Raw genomic sequence first — 19,437 nt, forward strand, 5'->3', positions numbered from 1 at the left:
GAAAAGAGACGACAAAGCCAATAGATAATAATCTTAACGCTGGTCTAGACTTGCGGGAAAGAAATATCAAGGGGTCTAATATTTTTCAGAGAGAATGACACACACTTTAAAGTTGCATGTACATCACATACAAATTGCGCGGTCGAGGGGAACAAATTGCATGCCAAAAAAGAACTAGTCGAACTATGAATGCGAGAAAAATTCGGTGTTTGATAAGGCGTTGATCTCTTTCTCAATGAAAGCTCTTTTAGACGAGTTCATAGGAATGAGAACACTACACGCATAATTAAGCTCGACTGAAAACCATCCTTACAAATCTATAATGCTTGAAAGTACACTCCAATGGAGAAAGATATGTAGACGTTTACTCCGATGGACCATTATCCTTCCAGCTGCCCAGGAACAAATGTTTTGCATACGCTAGCTCATGCGATGAGCTCTGAGCACCCATTTGATTCACATCAGGAGAAAATGAAGTTATAGGCAATATCAACACATCTTCAATAGCCATTGGCATCTCCATGCCCGTGAAAAGCTTCCAGGTGACTATCTCATCGTACTTCTTGCGCTCGAAGTTTTCTTGTGGCTGAAGAATATTGTTCATGTATTCAAAGACCATATCTGTCCAGATACCAGGTCCTGTCCAATTCATGATATCACCGCCAGAATCCTTACCCTTGATTTTCTTCAACTCACCATTTTTCCATCTTTGCAAAGTCAACTCGGTGATTTTCGCTATCAACTCGCGTAACATAGGGTGTCCCTTTTTCGCCTGGATTGTCCATTGACAAAATTGGATTCGCCGGGCATACCACTCGGCCCAATCTGGACGATCTGGATCTGCTTCAATTCCAACCACGAGCCCTGCATGGTTGTCGATACCATATATCGTTTGATTTTTGGAGACCCAAGTGTCTATAGGTTTGAGACACTTTGTATCGATATCGGAATAGACACCTCCACGAGCATATAAAATTAAGTAGCGAAAAAAATCAGCTTTTAGAATATTCTTGGGCATGAGCGACCATGCCTGAGCGACATCCGGAACTGATGCAAACAACTGCTTCACCATAGTATCACATTCATCATCAGGAATCACATAATGCTTATATCCCAGATTCAATGCCTCCCAAGTTTCTTGGTATCCCCGATATGTAGTTGGGAAAGTCTCATCGTTCAATCCTACTTTCCAAGTTTGCCAGATATTCTTCTGAAATCCTTTAGAAGGCTCATAGGGGAATTGGAAACTGAGTTGCTGCCTTAAAGTCGAAAGAGCCGGGAGATTTGCGGCCTTGTTGGTGTGAAAATTTAGCCCCGTTTTCTTCCAGTTGCTGTTCTTCTCAAGTTCTCGAGCTAGCTTGAGTTTGTTTGTGGATAACTCGGTTTTCGTAACATGCCTTGGAACCGAAACAGTGGAAACAAAAGTATACAATAGAAATAGAAGCACGATCAGGATAATCCCAATTCTTAGTTTCCTGCGAGGACCAACCATAATGGGGTATTATCTGGAAATCTGATCCGAGTCTAACGTTAGCTTGAAAGAAAAGGTACGGGTGCACCTTTGAAATTTAGGTAGCGAGCGCAAATTCTCACGTTCGAATCAAAGCGTGGTAGACTACAAACAAATCAAAGATTGCGCTTTATTAAAATAATTTCTCTATATAGTACCCCAATGTCTAAATCCTTTCCATAAATAAAATAACCAGGCATCCACCTTTCAACAGGAAAGAAACAACTTTGGCCAAATTCAGCATATGCCGACGCAGCCAAAAAAAAATAGCTTTTTTCCATCTTTGAATTTCTTTCTTATAAGGCGTTGTAGTGAATTTCCCATCTCTTTCGTAAATAATAGTAGTAATACATATTCTGTGAAGTTAGTCATCAATAAAGGCAATCGTGAAAACCGTAATTCGTGTAATATTTTCCCATCACCATAAAACTCCGTAGAACATGCTCAAAAGAAACAAGAAAAATAAGAAAAAATCTTCAAAGAAATGAAAAAAATAATAATAAAAAAACAACAGGAGAAAAAACCGTTCAAAAATCAAACATTTTTCAAACCAAACAAACTTCATTCCCCTTTTTTCTTTCCTTGAATAGATTCAGACATCAACAAAACAAATTGAATGCATTTTTTAAAGAACGACGCGTGTGCCATTCAATCAAGCATTCCGCAAGATCGATTATTGTAACAAATGCAAGACACAACAATAAATTAGAATAAAAAAAAAGTCAGGCTCTGGTCCTCAACACTACCACCAGGAAGTGCTTTGGGACTGGTTACCGTAGTTAGAAGAGTAACCACCTCTAGAGCTGCTGTTATCGCTGCCCCAGTTGTTGCTGTTGCTGCTGCCCCATGAGCTTGCAGAAGATCCACCATATCCACCACCACCTTGTCTTCTAAAGTCTCTAGATCCACCTGGTCTTCCACCCATGCTACCACGGCCACGGGCACCACCACGGGCGCCTCCGAAGGAAGATTCTCTGCTAATCTTGACTAAGAAATCTGGAATCTCTTGGTTGGCTTCACTCAACAAGGCGATCATGTCCTTCACGATGTTCTTGTTGTTTCTGTTGAAGAAAGAAGTGGCAATACCAGTATTACCAGCACGACCGGTACGACCAATTCTATGCACATAGTCATCAATGTCACTTGGCAAGTCGTAGTTGATGACATGCAGGACGTTTGGAATATCCAAACCTCTAGCAGCAACAGCGGTAGCAACCAAGATTGGAGCAGTACCATTTTTGAATGCCGCCAAAGCCTTCTCTCTTTCGTATTGGGTTCTGTTACCGTGGATAGCAGTGGCTGGGAATCCTTGATCGTACAAGAAATCAGCCAAGTAGTCAGCCATTCTCTTAGTTTCGGTAAACACAATGGTCAAACCATTGTCAGCAGCGCTCAACAAGTCCAAGATAACAGATCTCTTTTCATCATCTTCAACCAACAACACCTTTTGGGTAATGTTAGCGGAAGTCGAACCGACTCTGCCCACAGACAAGAAAACGTAATCTTTCAAAAAGTCCCTAGCCAACATTTGGATATTTCTTGGGAAAGTGGCAGAGAACATCAATGTTTGTCTGTCTTGAACATCTGGCATGTCACACTCTTGGACAATGTGTCTGATCTGTGGTTCAAAACCCATATCCAACATTCTGTCGGCTTCATCTAAAACCAAGTATTTGACGTTGCACAAGGATACACGGCCTCTTTCCAACAAGTCAGTCAAACGACCTGGAGCAGCGACTAACAAATCACATCCTCTTTGCAAAGTTCTAATTTGTTGTCCAATGTCAACACCACCGTAAGCAACGGCAGGACGGACCCAGGATCTGTAACAGTACTTCTTGGCTTCCTCGAAAATCTGGGAAACCAATTCTCTGGTGGGAGCCATAATCAAAATAGTAGGGTAAACCTTATTGAAAGAGAAAGCTCCAGTTGGCTCTGGTTGAGGAGCAGGACCGCTCATGAAACACTCAGATAAAACTGGGAACAAGAAACCACCTGTTTTACCGGAACCTGTTTGGGCACATGCCATCAAATCTCTCTTGTTGCAAACAATAGGCACGGAGTATTTCTGCACGGGAGTAGGTTTGGTAAATCTGGACAAAGTGATGTTTTCAACCAACAATGGGTCCAATGGTGGAGCTTCAAAAGAAGTGATGGGCTCTGGGACACCCTCTCCAGTAGCCTCCACTGGGATGTCGTCGTAGTTGTCAAAGTTGATACCGGAGGATTGGAACGAAGAGTCTTCTGGTGTGCCGAACAACTCGATCTCCATTCTCTCGTTTTTGGCTGCTGGCACGTGTTTGCCATCAACCCAAGAACCTTCGCCAACACGGGGACCTCTTCCACCGCTTCTGCCGCCGAAGTCTCTACCGCCACCAAAGCCATTGGAACGACGTCCAGAGTTGAATCCGCCGCCGTTGCTGAATCCGCCTGAACGGCGGCCACCAAATCCTGAATCAGAGTCAGAAAAATCACGGCCGCTAGATGGTTGTCTAGAACCTTGTCTGTTTCTGAGGTGTGGAGGAACATATTGGGATTTTCCGGAGGAGGCATTTTCGCCTGAGCCGTTCACCGAAAGGTTGTTCATTTGCTGTGCTAAATCAGTCATATTGTCTTTTCGAACTAATGTGATCAAGTATCTAAAAAGAAGAGGAAGAGGAAAGAATTTTTTTTCTTCTTTTTTTGCCTGCAGATTTGGATGCCCGCGCCTGGCACTTTCGTTTCTTTTTGGTGCACGTGACAAAGTTTCGCTGTCTTCTTTTTGCAGAGTGAAAGCAATGCACAGTATATAAGATATAATTTTAGTGCAGCCCGTTTCCATTGATAGTTGTCATGAAGTGAGTTTAAAAAACATGGAGAAATGAGTTCTATGCGGACTTTGAGTAGAGAAAATCGTTCGAAGAGAAAAAACATCACGTGCATTTGTCCCAGTCATCAACCTTGTATGCAGGTCAAACAGCAAAGCTCGAGACACCTTTGTGGTCGCAATCGGGACATATGATGCTTATGTAAGCTTTTTAAACGAGGTTTCCTTTGCATATCAAGCCTTTGAGCCAAGATAATTGAGATTCTCTATTTCTAAGGTAGCGAATTGGATTCATTATGAACCAGGCGGTGATTTAGTATCGTCACCGCATTGTATACGCTATACATTCTTATAATTTTTTTACTTCATGTCCATGAACCACGCATTTTCTGTTATATTACACCAGTCGTTCTGGTCATGGATCTTGTGACATCAAGTAGCTTACATCAAATTAGTGTATGCCATACACAAATAGAGGAAACTAGCATCGGGTTCGCAATTCAAGAAATCGGATGTGACCGCCGTCTTGGTAGCCTGCTGTAAGTGGCTGAAAAGAGATTTATTTATCCTTTCTGTATGCATTTACCAAGATTGTTTATGTTGAAGAAGCTGTAACACTTTACGCAGAAGATAGGTCACTAGTTATGTAAGTTAGTCTATTGTCTATAAAATTGTACGTTTGTAAGTGAACGAATTTGGCTTTTTTGATTCAGCCATCAATCATAGTAGCCTGAGCAATCATATATGGTGCATAAGTGTATAACATCAAGTGTGGTGCAAAATTTGCAAGTGAATTCAAACTAAGGCGGCCGTCCAGTAGGATCCATTGATCCTCTCTAACAATGCCAAACGTGCTCCTGAAAAGGATAATACACGTTGCAAATAGGAGAGCTCTCATCGTTAATATTTGCGTCTCTATTGTCTAGAACGAATTTGTCGTGAATAATAATATTATTTCATGACTGATGACCTGATTAGACCTTGAAGCAATAGAAATAGTTGAAGATCTGGCTAGTCCGTGAGCCACAACCAATATCTCAATCACTTTGTTAACTTGGAACTTGAGAAATCCCGGCAGTTTTATTTGACAATAGTGAGAGAGACGGAACAACATCCTAGCTCAGAGGCCAGCTGCACTTCGTGCATCATCATTGATCAGCACAGTTGCATGTGGATGAGCATAACAGGTACGAGTATCAAGTGGCGCTGTCAGCTCATCTTCCAGCTGAACCAGCGCGCTATCATCACTGTAGTCAAGGTCAAAGCTACTATCAGACACCTGGGGATCACCTGGATGTTTCTGTTCGAACTCGGAGCGATTGGAACCTGTCAAGTACTGCGAGAATGGTTTCTGTTGCTCACGCACATTCCATTTCAAATTGCTGCTGACCAGATCAAAGTACTCCGTCTTCGATGAGCGTACTGTTGGAAATGGGAAGGGGCTTGCTTGCACCGTCACATACCAGCCCTTGTGTAGCTCTGTGCGGACACGTCCATCGAAGGAGGCCCAAGCCAGAGCTCTACTGGCCACAGAAACTTGCACTTTGAGCACCATGGTATCTGGCAATAAAATTGGACGGAACAGAAGGGTGTGTGGACAAACGGGCGTGACGCTAATGGCACTAACCGCAGGGTGGACAAGCAGTCCACCTGCTGAAAGCAGATAAGCAGTGGAACCTGTCGGTGTGGCGATGATTAGGCCATCTGCCTGGGCCACTGTGAGAAGCAGGCCATCGCCATATAACTCTAGATTCGTGACATATGGGGAAGGGCCGCGATCCACTACCAACTCGTTCAAAACCTGTTGTTCGCGTATCACCAGCCCATCTGCTGCATGAACCCGGCATGTGAAACGCATACGCATGTAAGCCTTGACACCCGCATCGAGAACAGTAGCCATGCGGCGACGGAAGTGCTCAAAGCGGAAGTTTGTGAGGAAACCTAACAGGCCAAGGGCGAAGGCCATCACAGGTGGTACCACTCGCTGAAACAACTTCAGAACATGAAGAACAGTACCGTCACCGCCCAAAGTGAGCACAAGGTCAAATTTCTCAGGGTTACGTCGAGCTAACCGATTGGTCCAGTAGAGCAAGCGAGGATGTGAGCAAGCGAAACGGGGCAGGTCTTTTAAGTGGGAATCCACATAGACTGTAATATCGCCCCGCCGTAAGAGCCATTCCACAATTTCACGTGTCAAGTACACAAGTGAGTTGTCTCGAGGTTTGGTGACGATCATGATAGCCCGCACGTGGAGCTGGATCGTTGCAGTGGCAAGGTTTTTGGTGAGCATACGTACACCGTTTGCAGTTTGTGCAAGTTGAGCATGTGAGCTAACAGAGCGCAATTCAGCAGCACTAAGGAGAAGCGGCGGGTCCTCTGGCGACTCTGTTTGTGATTTGCATGGTGAAGAAGGCGGCGTACACCCGGGAGACGAAGGAACATTGTAATTCATTTAGGACACTTGGACACACTGGAAAAGATACCCCACGATATGACGAATAAATTGGATGACACCGCAGAAGAAACAGAAAAACTGATTCAAGTAAATATGAAAAGAGAATGGAAAAGATGTAAAAGAAAAGATAAAGGGGTACGAGAAGCAGGAGAAAGACGACAGAGAGTAGCTGGTGGGATCGCGAAGCGCGCGGAATTAAGCCGCACATGGTAACCCAACATACATTTCGGAGTTCGAAAACACGTTCTTGCCCTTTGTTTTCGAGTTCATCATTGTTAAGTTTCAACAAATAAAGTAAGTATGGAGATTTGCTGTCAGTTTTTTGGGTGTAGGAAAACGATTACGCCTGAACGCTTCGTGGTACTAGTCAGTGCGATCTGCCATGTTCATTATTTTTCTATGGCCTACGGAATCACTCGGATCACGAACGGTTACGACTGATATCCACGAAAATCGTTTCACATACCTATGAAGATGGTGTCTTTTGTCTCTGAGCTTGTTATGACCTTATGTTTGCAGAGAGTTCAATGATTGTAAACCGATAACAGTGGTTGGCACAATGACTCATATAGACATTCCATGAAGGTTGTGTTCTAATGGACATCATCTGTAGATGGGTGACTTAGGACGTGTCATGGAAACTTGAGTAGGGCATTGTAGTAATGTAGTTGCCTATTGGTCACTTAGGCCAATGTCCGAATCGGATCCGTTCGCAGACGGTGTAACAATGGCCTTTGTGCTCTCAGGAACGAGCATTTGCATATACCATGCTTTAGCTCTACTTGAAAACGCCAGGACGTAGTGCAATCTTGAAGAAACACCATCCTCTTGCAAGTAAGCCCCACATTAGAACTACATGGCCCTAAATTAGACCCATATTAGTGCTATATGGCTATACTTCTAAATTAAAGATATAGTGAAATTATTGGAATCCCACAGGCATGCCATATGGTGAAGTGAGCTAACTATCTTAAAGTATTTCTCATTATGCATTAGATCCAACAATCAATGTAACCATGAATGAAGGTGGCTTCTAGCCACGAATCTATATTATTGTTTGCTAACTTTGTTCATTAATATTGAAAGCGAATAATGCTTACCTAATAGAACTGACTGTGGTATGTAGATTTCTTGTAATTACTCATATTGATCTTCTTCGATACATCTTCATGAGTTTTATCAGCTAATGTACACCTCCATTCACCTACTTAGGCTTCAGTCTTCTTCTCGTCATCTGTACTTGCCTTGGCCGGCTCGTTCTCCTCCTTAATGTCCTTGGCTTCTTTCAAGTCCTTAGTTTCTTTCACTTCCTTGATTTTACATTTCCAGCCACTCGTCTTTGAGTCCAACAATGGCAAAGAAGCACCGAGGCACCAGCCCAATTCATTGTTAGCAATAGTTTTAGCTGTTCTTAATTCACGACTCAATGGGATATTGTAACCAGTATGAAGCATGGCCGTAATGAAGGACAAGTCAAGGCACCAATGAGGCTCTTCTTCCAATGCTTGCACGGAATCACCAAGCAAAACATCCTTCCATAACTTCAGACCAGAGCAGACTGTGCTTGTCAAGTCCTTCAACTCACCCACAGTGAATGAACTTGGGAAGCCCAATGGGTTAGTACGATCATAAAAGTACGAGAAGACCCACATATCGGAATCGCGGTGGAAAGCCTTGACCAATGATGGTTGGTAAACACCATTAAAGGAACATGGGCTAGTAGTACACTTTGCGTCCATGTTCAATACTGTTTCAGCGAGATATCTGCATTGGGGTCCAGAAGCCTCAGCTGGTCCCTTGAAGTTCACCACATAGAATTCTTCACCCACTTGAACAGCAACATTTTCCGCCTTAGTCTCTGGTGCCAAACATGGGTTCATGATAGTCACATCGCCAGTGGCATCCTTTGTTTCCTTCTTGGATGCGTACTTTTTGGGTGTGACAGATTTCTCCTTGAGGGCACTGTTAAGAACCAAAGCGTTGACCTTGTTACGGCCTTCCATTAAACCATAACCCAAATGGCTGAATTGGTAGAGTTGGAAGTTACGATTTCCAAATGTAAACTCGTATTTGTGTTCTCCCTCAGCCATGGCTTCTGAGTCACCGAAATCAGGCTCGAATACAATTTGGGTAGAGCCACCACCCAAATCAAAAACAGCAGCAGTAGGGATTTTCTCTTCCAGGCCGATGTTTCCCAAGAGATAGTTGGTGGTGATCCATGCGTATACACCTTCGTCCTTTCCGTCCATAATGGAAATTCCGTCACCCTCAACGACCGCAAATGGATAATCATTTTCTAAATGTGTCCGAACCTCTGCCAAAATAGCGTCAGACTTTTCTTTTCCCAATAATCTCAAGCCAGCAGTGGCCTTAACAGCAACTGGTGTACATCCTTGCTTGTCCTTTGGCACTTTTTCAAGGGCTACTTTCAACAATGGGTCCAAAGAAGCAGCAGCTCCTTTCGTGTCGGTATCGAAAGACGATAAACCAGGTTTCAACATCTCAAACGTCTCGCTCAACAACTTTGGTGGGGAGAGACACGTGTTGAATTCGTACACATGTACACGCGAGCCGGTGGATCCAGCATCAATCATCACCACATAATCGGTCTTGTCGCATTTTTCGTTGCTGCTTTGCTCAGATTTCCCGCTATCGTTCTCTTTAGCCTTTTCAGTAGGCTTTCCAGATGGCGTGTCAACTTTCGCTGGGTTAGCAGCTTTTGTAGCGGCAGGCTTATCGTCAGTGGCAATTTTGTCAGCCATGTTACCACCAGATGCCTTGTATGGTGCTTCTGATCCCTTGTGTGGTGTGTTTAATAAGGTGTTTCCAGCTTCTTCATGATTCACAGCAAAGTCGCTTGAAGGCTTCGTTCTAAGCGGCTCACTAAAGGAACCAGAGGAGAAAGAAATATAACCCACAAGTACAAAAAGCAAACACGCGGCCACAAAGACACGCACGTTTCTTGTGTTCAACATGATTATTCTTTTTGTTTTCTGGTGGTTGACCGCTGATAGGAAAAAGGAAAAAAAAGAAAATATCAGAGAAAAACTGTGCCTAGATAGCGCGCCGTTCCACGCGAATCGGTTTTCTGCAAGAGCGCTATTGTGTTTTCATCTGATAGCAAAAGAAAATCCGCAAACAAGATTTTTTTCATTTCGGTATATGTTGGTTTTGTTATTTATAGCTATAAGAGCCGCAACTCACAATGTATTCCAAATAATTAAAGTTAGGCAGCTCACTGGAATGTTATCGCAGGTAGAAACTGGAACGGGAATGAAAGTTCGCATTCCACGGCATTTGGATCCGGCGCATTTAAAACATATATATAACTTAAGAGGGTGGCAATACAAATCAAGCTGAGAAAAAATAAACACTTACAGAACTTCAATCGATTCTCTGCTCCCTGTATAAGACTAAAAAGGAGAAGCTTCTCTTGCTCCGTTACCCTACACTCCAATTTTCCCCTAACTAGTGAGGAGCATACGTATGGACTGTACATGGAAAAGTATGGTGTAATACACAAATTTGAGCCTCATCGCTTAGTTCCACACTTTTATAATCGATCGTAACAGATTTCTGAAGTCTCCAGATCTGATTAACATTCAATTTTGGCAAGCGTCGATACTACGGAAATACTCCCTATCTAATTCGTGGCCTGCTTCCTGGTACTCCCACAAACATCTTCATTACTTGTGTCTGGCTGGATCCTCAGTCTTTGCTTTGACAAGTACGATTACAAACTTTCTTGTCCCCCTATTATGCTCGCCAGCTTTTGCGTCCCAGTTTTGAAAATTCCTATATCTTTCTAGAATTCTTGGCATAACATAATGGCAAAAAGTCCTAGAAAAGGGGCCACGGCCCAAAAGTCTTCTGGCTACTCCCAGAAACTGAATCCAAAATTGTACAATACCCCAAAGTATGGCGGAAAGAATTTCAAGGCATACAATTACTTGCCTAAAAAACAGCGTCGTTGGAGCATAGCCGACTCTTCTTCTGGTGCATCCGACGAAGAGAAGAGCGCACATGCGTCTAAATATGTTTCTGATTCTGATTCCGAATCGTCGCTTACAGCCATGTCTGAGAACGATGAATCTCAAGTTTCCAGAAGAGGATCTGTGTTCTTTGAAGAGACCTCAAAGGGCGGAAATTTCGGCAGAAAATTCAAACCTCATAAAGCAAGAAAGGGAATGAAATCAGCAAGAAAGCAGCTTCCGAAAAAGAAACTTTTCACGAGACAAGAAGAATCTTCAGACGATGAAGACGAAAATGATGCTTTTGATGAAGAAGATGATGGAGATGAGCAGCACATCTTGGATTACGGAAATGGAGACGATGAGAATGAAGACGAGAGTGCTGTAGGTCTTGGTGGAATATACTCCATGATCAACACAAAGGCATATAGTTCATCTGATAATGATGATGATGATTCTGAATCGAGCTCCAATGGTGGCTCTGCGGGTGAAGACGTAATGTCTTCTTCGGATGATTCTGAAGTGGATTTTGTTCAGTTACAAGCAGAGAGACGGGCTAAATCGATGAAAAACCTCCGTGCCATTAAAGGTTTGAAAAATCCTAAGACTGCCTCTACCGTTAAAGGTCAAAGAAGAGGTTCCATTTATCGACGTAAGTCTGAAGTTGCACTTCCGGAAGATATCAACTTTAAATTTGAGTTTGATCATGAGGATTCAATTTCTGCTATCGAAGAAGATGATGACAATGATGATGAGAATGATGGTTTACGTGGCTCACTCAATATAGCAGGTACCAAAACAGAAGAGGAAGATATAGGCGAAGTGGTGAACGATGATGGGGAAAAAGCTGAATTCCACTTCGATGAGCCTTTGATGCACGTACCCAAATTCAAGGATGATGAATTCAATTCTGAAGAAGAGTATGAGTTTGATGACAATGATTTACTTGCGACTTTGCAGGCAGACAATGACCTTGATGAATTCATAAATGGAGACCCAGATGATGGGCAAGCAAGAACTAGGCAAGGATCTTTAAGCTCTATGAATGATGACACTGAAGACCCGTTTTTGCGTGAAGAAGAAAAGTATTTGGTAAATGAGTTTGAAACCAATGGGTTCGATGACGAAGAGGATCCAATACAAATGGAAACAGCTCGGGTGATGGATTCTTTTAAGGATAATAATGCTCAGAAGGAACAGGTCATGCAATATGCCAGTTCTAGTGATGGCAGCAACTTTGGTGACGATGATGAAATGGAAAACGAAAATGACTTCAACGATGGCGATGTTAATGATTATATCGATTTTGTTGACTTTGCTGAACCCATTATGGACAAGAAAAGTGAAGACCTCAAACCCAACGATGGAGTTGTTACATCATCTCGAAAATCAAAAAAGCCTCAGTTCTCGCAAAGACACAAAAGAAAAGGACCACTCGACAGCGAAGAGGAGGACGATTCCTACTTGTGGAATTACTTTTTCAGCTCAGATGCCGAGTCGGAAGTGGAATTGGACAATGAATCTTTTGATGTTGAAGAACAGCTAATGTTGGAGGAAATATTTCGTAAAGATATGGAGGAAAAGAAGCGGAATGAGGAAGAAGGGCGTTCTGCTACTGAAAGTGTGGAAGATCCGGGCTATGATAGTGGCGAGTCTACTGATGTTGATTTATCCCTTCCTGCTAGTAACCAGAATCAATCTGGATCGAAAGTTGCGAAAGAGGTTCTTTCCTCTAAGACCGCAGACTATAGACCTCCTGTCTTAGGTACGTGGGTCGCTATCGAAAGTCAACCTTTTGGAATTATCGATGGTCTCTCAACAAGGACATTGAATAACCAGAATAACAAGAACCCTCGAGGTAAGGGTTGGAAGAACTTTAGCATCAATGATGAGTCGGAAGATCTGGCCATTGAGTTGGACGAATTGCTCAACATCAGCGAGCTAGATAATGATGACGAAAACGATGTTCGCATCTGGCGAGACTTCAACAACAACAAAAAGCATGTACCCTTGGGAGCGTTCCGTAATAAGCTTCATATGAACCCACCGATGGTGATTCTCGAGCCGATGCAAAATTTCGGCTCGCCGAAAAGTAGTGGCAACCAGCGAGCTGGTACAAAATATGATAACGCCATGCATGCAAAGAAACAAGCACGCGCCAAGGTTGCTGGAAGTCTAAGCAAGAAGCTCGGCATTCCTTCAAAGCAGAAGAGGAGAAGGGCGTCGATCGCGGACGCGGTTTCTGAAGGTTTCAGACCCACTAAATCTGGTTTATTTAGTGAAAACGTTCTAGCAGATGTCGAGGAAATGTTAGGTGATGATCGAGAGTTTATGGCATTAATTAAGGGTTTATAGGACAAAATGCATTTTGATTTCGTATGAGAGTAACCATCATTGCATATACTACGATAAATTAAACATTCCGAGAAAGAAGATACTTGCAAACCAGAGCTGTATGTATAATTACAGGCGATGTCATAACCTCTGGTCTCATCTCGTACGGACGTCATTTTTTTCTAAGGTGTACGTTTAAACCGCTTCAGGAATGCGAATGCATGACAGTATTCTGTTTGTGGTATTAACTCTCATGACCACTAAACCTTGGAAACACGCAATGTAGTAAGTATTATTTTCTTCACTAAGAGCGAAAAGATTCAGGAGAAATCACAAGGAAAACGATCTAGAAATCATAAATGTTGTCACTCAAGTGTTGGAGAAAGAATATGTTTTGTAGTGCACAGACGCAGGTGCAAAGTCAATGGAAACAGGAAAAAAATCATCATCTCATCCTTACTCCAACTTACTAAAAACATACACACATTTCATCATAAAACTTATTTCACTCTAATACTGTAATGAGCGAACCACGCCGTTCTTCGAGAGCCAATAAAGGCCAGCATAGTGCCAGAGATCTTCTGGACCTATACTATGTACCGGAGATAGAGACCGAAGAACAGAACAATGTCAAGAGAAGAAAAGTCATTGACCCGAAACTTGTGATGGGCAATGATGACGATTATGATTACGAAGATATTGCACCCAAATCTGAAGAGGGTGAAGTTCGATGCGACCCTTGTGGCACGACATCTGCCAACTATAATGAAGAAGCTGACGAGGGAGGAGTGATGATTGAGTGTGAAAATTGCCGCACATGGCAACACGCTCGGTGTATGGGATATGAAAACGAAAATAATATCCCCTTGTCATACACATGCAATCGATGTGCTCCCCAGAAGAATCGAAAAGTTGAAAAGGGCGACAAGAAGAAAATTGAAGAAAAAGAAGTCGCTAAAGAAAAAGCGCCCAAAGATAAGACTAGGACCAATGTCTGCAAAGCATTGTACAATGTCATCCTAAAAAACCAAACCGCAGCCGGTGTTAGCAAGGACGAAGATGCATACCGTTTGGCCGAGCGAATGGAGGAGGCAATATACGTGTGGTCAGGCACCACAGACAAGAAATACATAGACAAGAGTAGAAGCGTAATGGCCTTGGTGAAGAAACCTGCTGTTCTAGCGAAAGCTGCACAAGGGTCGTTAGCGATGTCAGACTTGGTACTGTTGCCTCCTGAAGAGATTGACTCTGAACTCAAAGATTACGCCGAAAAAGTACGCCAGGAGCTGATTCGTCGCTCTGTTCTTACGGTGGAGGAAGACGCAGGGCAGCGTATTCGTCGTACGCATAAGGGAGAAGAAATCGTGGAAACATCGTCTAATAGTCATACTGATGACGCTTTTAATGTTGGTATTATGGGAAGGAACATTGACCACCGCAATTTTGAAAAAGAATCTTCCCCAAGCGTCATCGCAACAAACACAAAGGGCCCTAACTTGTACCAGTTGGATGATGAGGACGAGGATGACCCGGGTATTAATGAATCAAGAGAAGAAAGTGAGAAAAAGGACGACGACAGTGATGATGAACTAGATTTTATTTTGAAGGGTAAGAAAGAAACATCCCACGAAGAGCAAAAACTGGAACCGGAACGCAAACTACCTCCAATGATGCCTGTTCAATTTTGGTCGGGCTCTATAGTGTTTCCTGACTTCGTGGAATTTCAAGCTAAAGCAGAATTTATTTCATGCACCAACTATAAGAAGCCTGAGGACGTGACTACAGTAAGCATACATAACCGGGCTATACGTGTCTGCAAAGAGATGTTTGAAAAGCTGAAATATCTCATCGAGGGTCGCCTCGATCGAACCCGTGCTGACCCCTACTTGTCGCAAGTGGCATCTTCTCGAGATTTTTATTTGGTGCGTTTGCTGAACAACGATAATGCTGATTACGAAAAGTTATTTGAATATCTTCTTTCCAAGAAGAAGGTTGGTGTTTTGTCAGACCGCGCCGGTTTCGTAAAAGATGCCTATGTTTTTGCTATCGATGGTAATATTCCTCCGTACATGGACTTTGGTCCATTAGATAGAGGCTTGTATGCGCTTTTCGTCGTGAAGAAGGACTATGTTCCTGTTGGCAAAAGTATATTGAAAAAGTCGGTGCTGCCTCCCCAATCTTCGGCACCGCCCAGGAGCTTGGATAGCATTCTTTCAAAACTTGGCGGCTCAGCGCAATTTTCTAATCCACATATTCTGGGTCAGTTAAACCAGGAACTCAGCCCCAATCAATACCAATATGTGTCCGATATGATGAACCAAAATCCACAGATGCAGAATAATCTCCAGGCGCTTTTGAACTTGCTTCAAAATAGCCAATCTGGCTTCCACTAATTAACACAAGGAGAAATAGAGAAACTTAATATCACGTTTGATGTATGCTTAATATTGATGTTTTTAAAATTTGTTACCAGACATTAGTCGTTATGGTGTTATTGTAGAGGTGTAAATTATGTTCAAGGGTATGCAACATTAGTGTTCACAAGTCGATAACATGTCGATTTGGATGAGTGATTTGGCTAATATGATTAGTGCAAGAGGCCAATCCAAATATTGACGCTAAAGAATATTTTGTAGCTTTAAAAATCTTTCTTTCATCTCTGCTTAGTTCCGTTGTTTTCGTGCCTGAAGTTTTCTTGGGTTATGTAATGTTCAAGGTACCGCAAAGCTTATATTACAGTATGGCGTTCAAATCTTCACTTTCGCACTATCAAGATCGTATTATCTGAAAGTTTCCACTACTACAAATTTCGCTTCACCTCCACTTTTCCTTAACTTTACATTCATGCCGCTGACCCAAGAGGACAGCTTGGTATTTGCAGATGATACCAAGTGGTCTGACAGAAAAAAGTGGCCAGTTTCTCCAGACACATTTGGGCTGTTCCATTCACCAAGCTTACCAAATGAGCCAACTCAGATTGACCAGAGTACAAGCCCTGTCTTCCGCCATGGCAGCTTTTCATCCTCGAGTGACTCATATGACGTGTCTCCCATAGCAAAGAGGCGCCTGTTAACTCCTTCGAATGACAAACCCCATGAGAAATCACAAGCACATGAGGTTTTACGAAGTAGGCTCACTTCTTCGACTGAAGACCCTTCTACCTTGGACAAAGCGGAAGATACGCAGTTAATCGGACCAAATGAGGATACACAATTGATTAACTCATCTAGAGCAACAGGATCCTTAATGCATGGCCATTCAATCCATAAGAGTAAGCAACCCCAAATTGTTCATGAAAAAGTACAGAATGTTTCTGTCGAACCTCAAACACTTAAGACTTCTTTGAATACTCCCACGATTATCGAACATAGCAACAAAATGATTGCAACTAATCTTCCAGGCGATGTACATGACAAAGAATCAAGGCATAGTGAGAAACATTTACTCCAGAAATATAAACCAGATCTACGACCTAACACAAGTACAGACATTGCAGACACTCAACTCATTTATCCACACCACTTACTTGAAGGGGATACTCAAGTCATCATCCCACTGAGGAAAGTTGTGGAGAACGACACCCAGATCATTTACTCTCCTAATAAATCTATTGCTGAGGATACACATGGTCTTGTCTCTCAAAGCAAAACTATTCATGATGACACTCAAATAATTCCACAATTAGGAAGGACCCCGGCTGACCAGGTTATCTCCCCTGTGGACTATTACTCTGAACTGCAACAGCCATCAAGGACAAAGGAAAGCCAAGGTGCAAGTTTCCTTTTAAGGAATGATCTACATAATTCAACTCATCTATCTTCTTTTCAAAAGGAACAATTGAAGTCTTTTGATGCTCTTAATACCTCAAAAACTCGGGACAATTCCATGGAAAGGACCGAAGATGGGCAAGTTTTATTTAATCCCAGTAGCGATCATGCGCTGCACACTATTGAATGGGGCAATACCCAGCCAATCACACAGGTATCTAATCTTCAACCCGAGGAGACAAATGGGGTGGATATGAGGTCTTCCCCGACAAAGAAAAGTGAGCCTGAAGCCGACACCACTACTCTTGTGCTATCCCAAGGAAGTGAAGGTCGCGTTAGGGAAGAACCAACGACTCAGGTTGTAAACACTCAGGAGGAATTCATCGATCACACCACTAATACGATAGATATTGGTTGCAAGTCTATTTTCTCGAGCAGTCAGAATGGTAGAGCTACCAATGCTGAAGTGAGCATCATCAGCAATGATGAATACGCTCAAACAGATGTCGATACTGTATTACTTATTGAGGATAGTGTCGATGCTCATAAACGTAAAAGACAAAAGCTTATTGAAGAAGCGGAAGGCAATGCAACCAAGAGTTCGCAGACGCTTGCTTTCGGTGACTCTGGCGGAAATAATGGGCTGTCTGAGCCTACTTCATCTCTTAAGAAAGGGTCTCATTCGGAGACCTATGACTCTCAGCTTGCTCTGGCTTCCATTTCTGCGACATTGACTCGAAAATTAGATTGGAGTCAATCATCCTCTGAGTTAGAGGATTTCAGTCATGATGTAAAATTCGACGTGGATATGCTTGAATCCGAAAACTACGAGGCTCTACCCGATTACGAGGAATCTCATGTTGAGATACTGGTACCGAGAAGACGTCGTTCGAATCAAATTCTCGAATCACAATCACAATCACAATCACAATCACAATCACAATCACAATCACAATCACAATCACAATCACAATCACAATCACAATCACAATCACAATCACAATCACAATCACAATCACAATCACAATCACAATCACAATCACAATCACAATCACAATCACAATCACAATCACAATCACAATCACAAAATAGATCTGGATTTGAATCCCAATATGATTCTCAAGATGAATTACAATCGCAACCCCGCTCGCCATTGCAATCGCAATTTCATTCAGGATCTCAAATTGAGCCAAAGGAGTTACGAGCAGAACCACTGAACGTGCTTCTGGTCAAGCACATCCACAATCCCCAATCTGTTTGGGCACTTTCACAATTCAAGTTCTATCCTGCTCGGGTCCTTAGTCTGACTGATCTTGTCTCAAAAGTGGAATTCTGTGATTTTGTTCAGACTGAAATGAAAAATGTGGATTTGTACTTACTTGATCTTCGTGTGGGTGACATTGTTCTTTTGAATCTGAGACTTGGTGAATTCATAGTCACGGGCTTGGTTCATTCTTACGAACAATCGAATTTTAAGTGTGTTCGAGGGTATGACACTGCCATTGTCGTTAAAAAAGGAAGACATGGCAACGCTCAGGGAAAGGAATTTTCTGTGGGTATATCACAGTTGTTTATGGATATGGGGATGAGAGCTTCTCATCAACTGCGCTATAGGCTTATGTGTGAAGATATAGATCTCGTGCAGGAGTCTTATAGCATTGTGAAAGACGTGTTGAGTAATCAAGATGTCGGCATAAGTGATTTGTTATCAGATGAAAGAATTGTCGTTCAAAGTGAGGGACCCAAGCTCACATCCCAAAAAATGACCGTTCAATCTAACGTTGTTCCTATTAAGTCAACTTTGTTCAATCAAATGGTTTTTTTTGTCACTTCTGTCAATGACGCGAGGAAAGGTGAGCTTTGTAAACTCATCACCTCGAATGGAGGCATATTTATTGATGATGAGATCAAACTGTTTGTGACTAAAGAAGAATCAGAGACAAATCATCTTTGTTTGACTCTGAGTAGGTTTGAGGGCCTAAAGTTTGGAGCTCTTCTTTCTGACGGCTATTCTCGAAGTGCAAAATATCTTCAAGCATTGGCTTTGGGCTGGCCCATTTTAGCTGATTCATTTGTAGATCAAGCTATCGCAGATCCAAAAGTTTTGAACAACTGGTCCGTTTATTTATTGCCCGCGGGACATTCCTTCCACATTAATGGCCTCAAGAGCAATGATGTCTATAAGTTTCGTGAAAAGCTTTATCGAGGGGAGGATTTGAACAAGCAGCTATCAAATAATTCCAGCTTACTCATGGCTGAGTCAATTATTATTCTCGATAAGAAACAAGATCAAAAGACACTTGAAATGTGTGAATTTATTTTCCACGCATTTGGTGCTAAGGCGATGAAGTTCTGCAAAACAGTAAGCGCAATTGATACCGCCTTGAAGGAACTGGAGGGCCAGAATGTGTTGGTCTATGACAATAGCAGCAACGAATACGCCAAGAGAATGTCTAAAAATACAGCGAAGCGCTCGGATCTCATGGGCAAACCTATTGGAATTATCGGTTGGGAGTGGTTAGTTCAGTGTGTTATAAGCTGTTACATTTGGCAACCGGATTGCCAGGTTAACATTTAAGATTTTCAGTATCATT

General features: G+C 42.6%; 7 protein-coding genes across 7 annotated transcripts; 3 read left to right on the forward strand and 4 right to left on the reverse strand. All coding sequences in view use genetic code 12, as the record gives it.

Annotated features, from left to right (window-relative positions):
- Positions 1-364: 364 nt before the first annotated feature.
- Positions 365-1,492, reverse strand: OCH1 (Och1p; the record flags this gene model as incomplete). Its single annotated transcript, XM_002618153.2, has 1 exon — positions 365-1,492. One exon carries the CDS (start codon positions 1,490-1,492, stop codon positions 365-367), a length of 1,128 nt encoding a protein of 375 aa, XP_002618199.1.
- Positions 1,493-2,252: 760 nt separating this feature from the next.
- DED1 (DEAD-box ATP-dependent RNA helicase) lies at positions 2,253-4,331 on the reverse strand (the record flags this gene model as incomplete). The annotated part of the gene is made up of 1 exon (XM_002618152.2): positions 2,253-4,331. The coding sequence occupies one exon, from the start codon at positions 4,329-4,331 to the stop codon at positions 2,253-2,255; it is 2,079 nt and encodes a 692-aa protein (XP_002618198.2).
- A 1,105-nt stretch (positions 4,332-5,436) lies between these two features.
- FOB63_001725 (NADH/NAD(+) kinase) lies at positions 5,437-6,768 on the reverse strand (the record flags this gene model as incomplete). The annotated part of the gene is made up of 1 exon (XM_002618150.2): positions 5,437-6,768. One exon carries the CDS (start codon positions 6,766-6,768, stop codon positions 5,437-5,439), a length of 1,332 nt encoding a protein of 443 aa, XP_002618196.2.
- Positions 6,769-7,979: 1,211 nt separating this feature from the next.
- GDA1 (guanosine diphosphatase) lies at positions 7,980-9,746 on the reverse strand (the record flags this gene model as incomplete). The annotated part of the gene is made up of 1 exon (XM_002618148.2): positions 7,980-9,746. The coding sequence occupies one exon, from the start codon at positions 9,744-9,746 to the stop codon at positions 7,980-7,982; it is 1,767 nt and encodes a 588-aa protein (XP_002618194.2).
- Positions 9,747-10,598: 852 nt separating this feature from the next.
- IFH1 (Ifh1p) lies at positions 10,599-13,097 on the forward strand (the record flags this gene model as incomplete). The annotated part of the gene is made up of 1 exon (XM_002618147.2): positions 10,599-13,097. The coding sequence occupies one exon, from the start codon at positions 10,599-10,601 to the stop codon at positions 13,095-13,097; it is 2,499 nt and encodes an 832-aa protein (XP_002618193.2).
- A 500-nt stretch (positions 13,098-13,597) lies between these two features.
- FOB63_001728 (uncharacterized protein) lies at positions 13,598-15,469 on the forward strand (the record flags this gene model as incomplete). Its single annotated transcript, XM_002618146.2, has 1 exon — positions 13,598-15,469. The coding sequence occupies one exon, from the start codon at positions 13,598-13,600 to the stop codon at positions 15,467-15,469; it is 1,872 nt and encodes a 623-aa protein (XP_002618192.2).
- Positions 15,470-15,920: 451 nt separating this feature from the next.
- Positions 15,921-19,421, forward strand: RAD9 (chromatin-binding protein; the record flags this gene model as incomplete). Its single annotated transcript, XM_002618145.2, has 1 exon — positions 15,921-19,421. The coding sequence occupies one exon, from the start codon at positions 15,921-15,923 to the stop codon at positions 19,419-19,421; it is 3,501 nt and encodes a 1,166-aa protein (XP_002618191.2).
- Positions 19,422-19,437: the final 16 nt, after the last annotated feature.

Source organism: Clavispora lusitaniae (genome assembly GCF_014636115.1).
Source record: "Clavispora lusitaniae strain FDAARGOS_655 chromosome Unknown tig00000038_pilon, whole genome shotgun sequence".
Taxonomy (NCBI): Eukaryota; Fungi; Ascomycota; class Pichiomycetes; order Serinales; family Metschnikowiaceae; genus Clavispora; species Clavispora lusitaniae.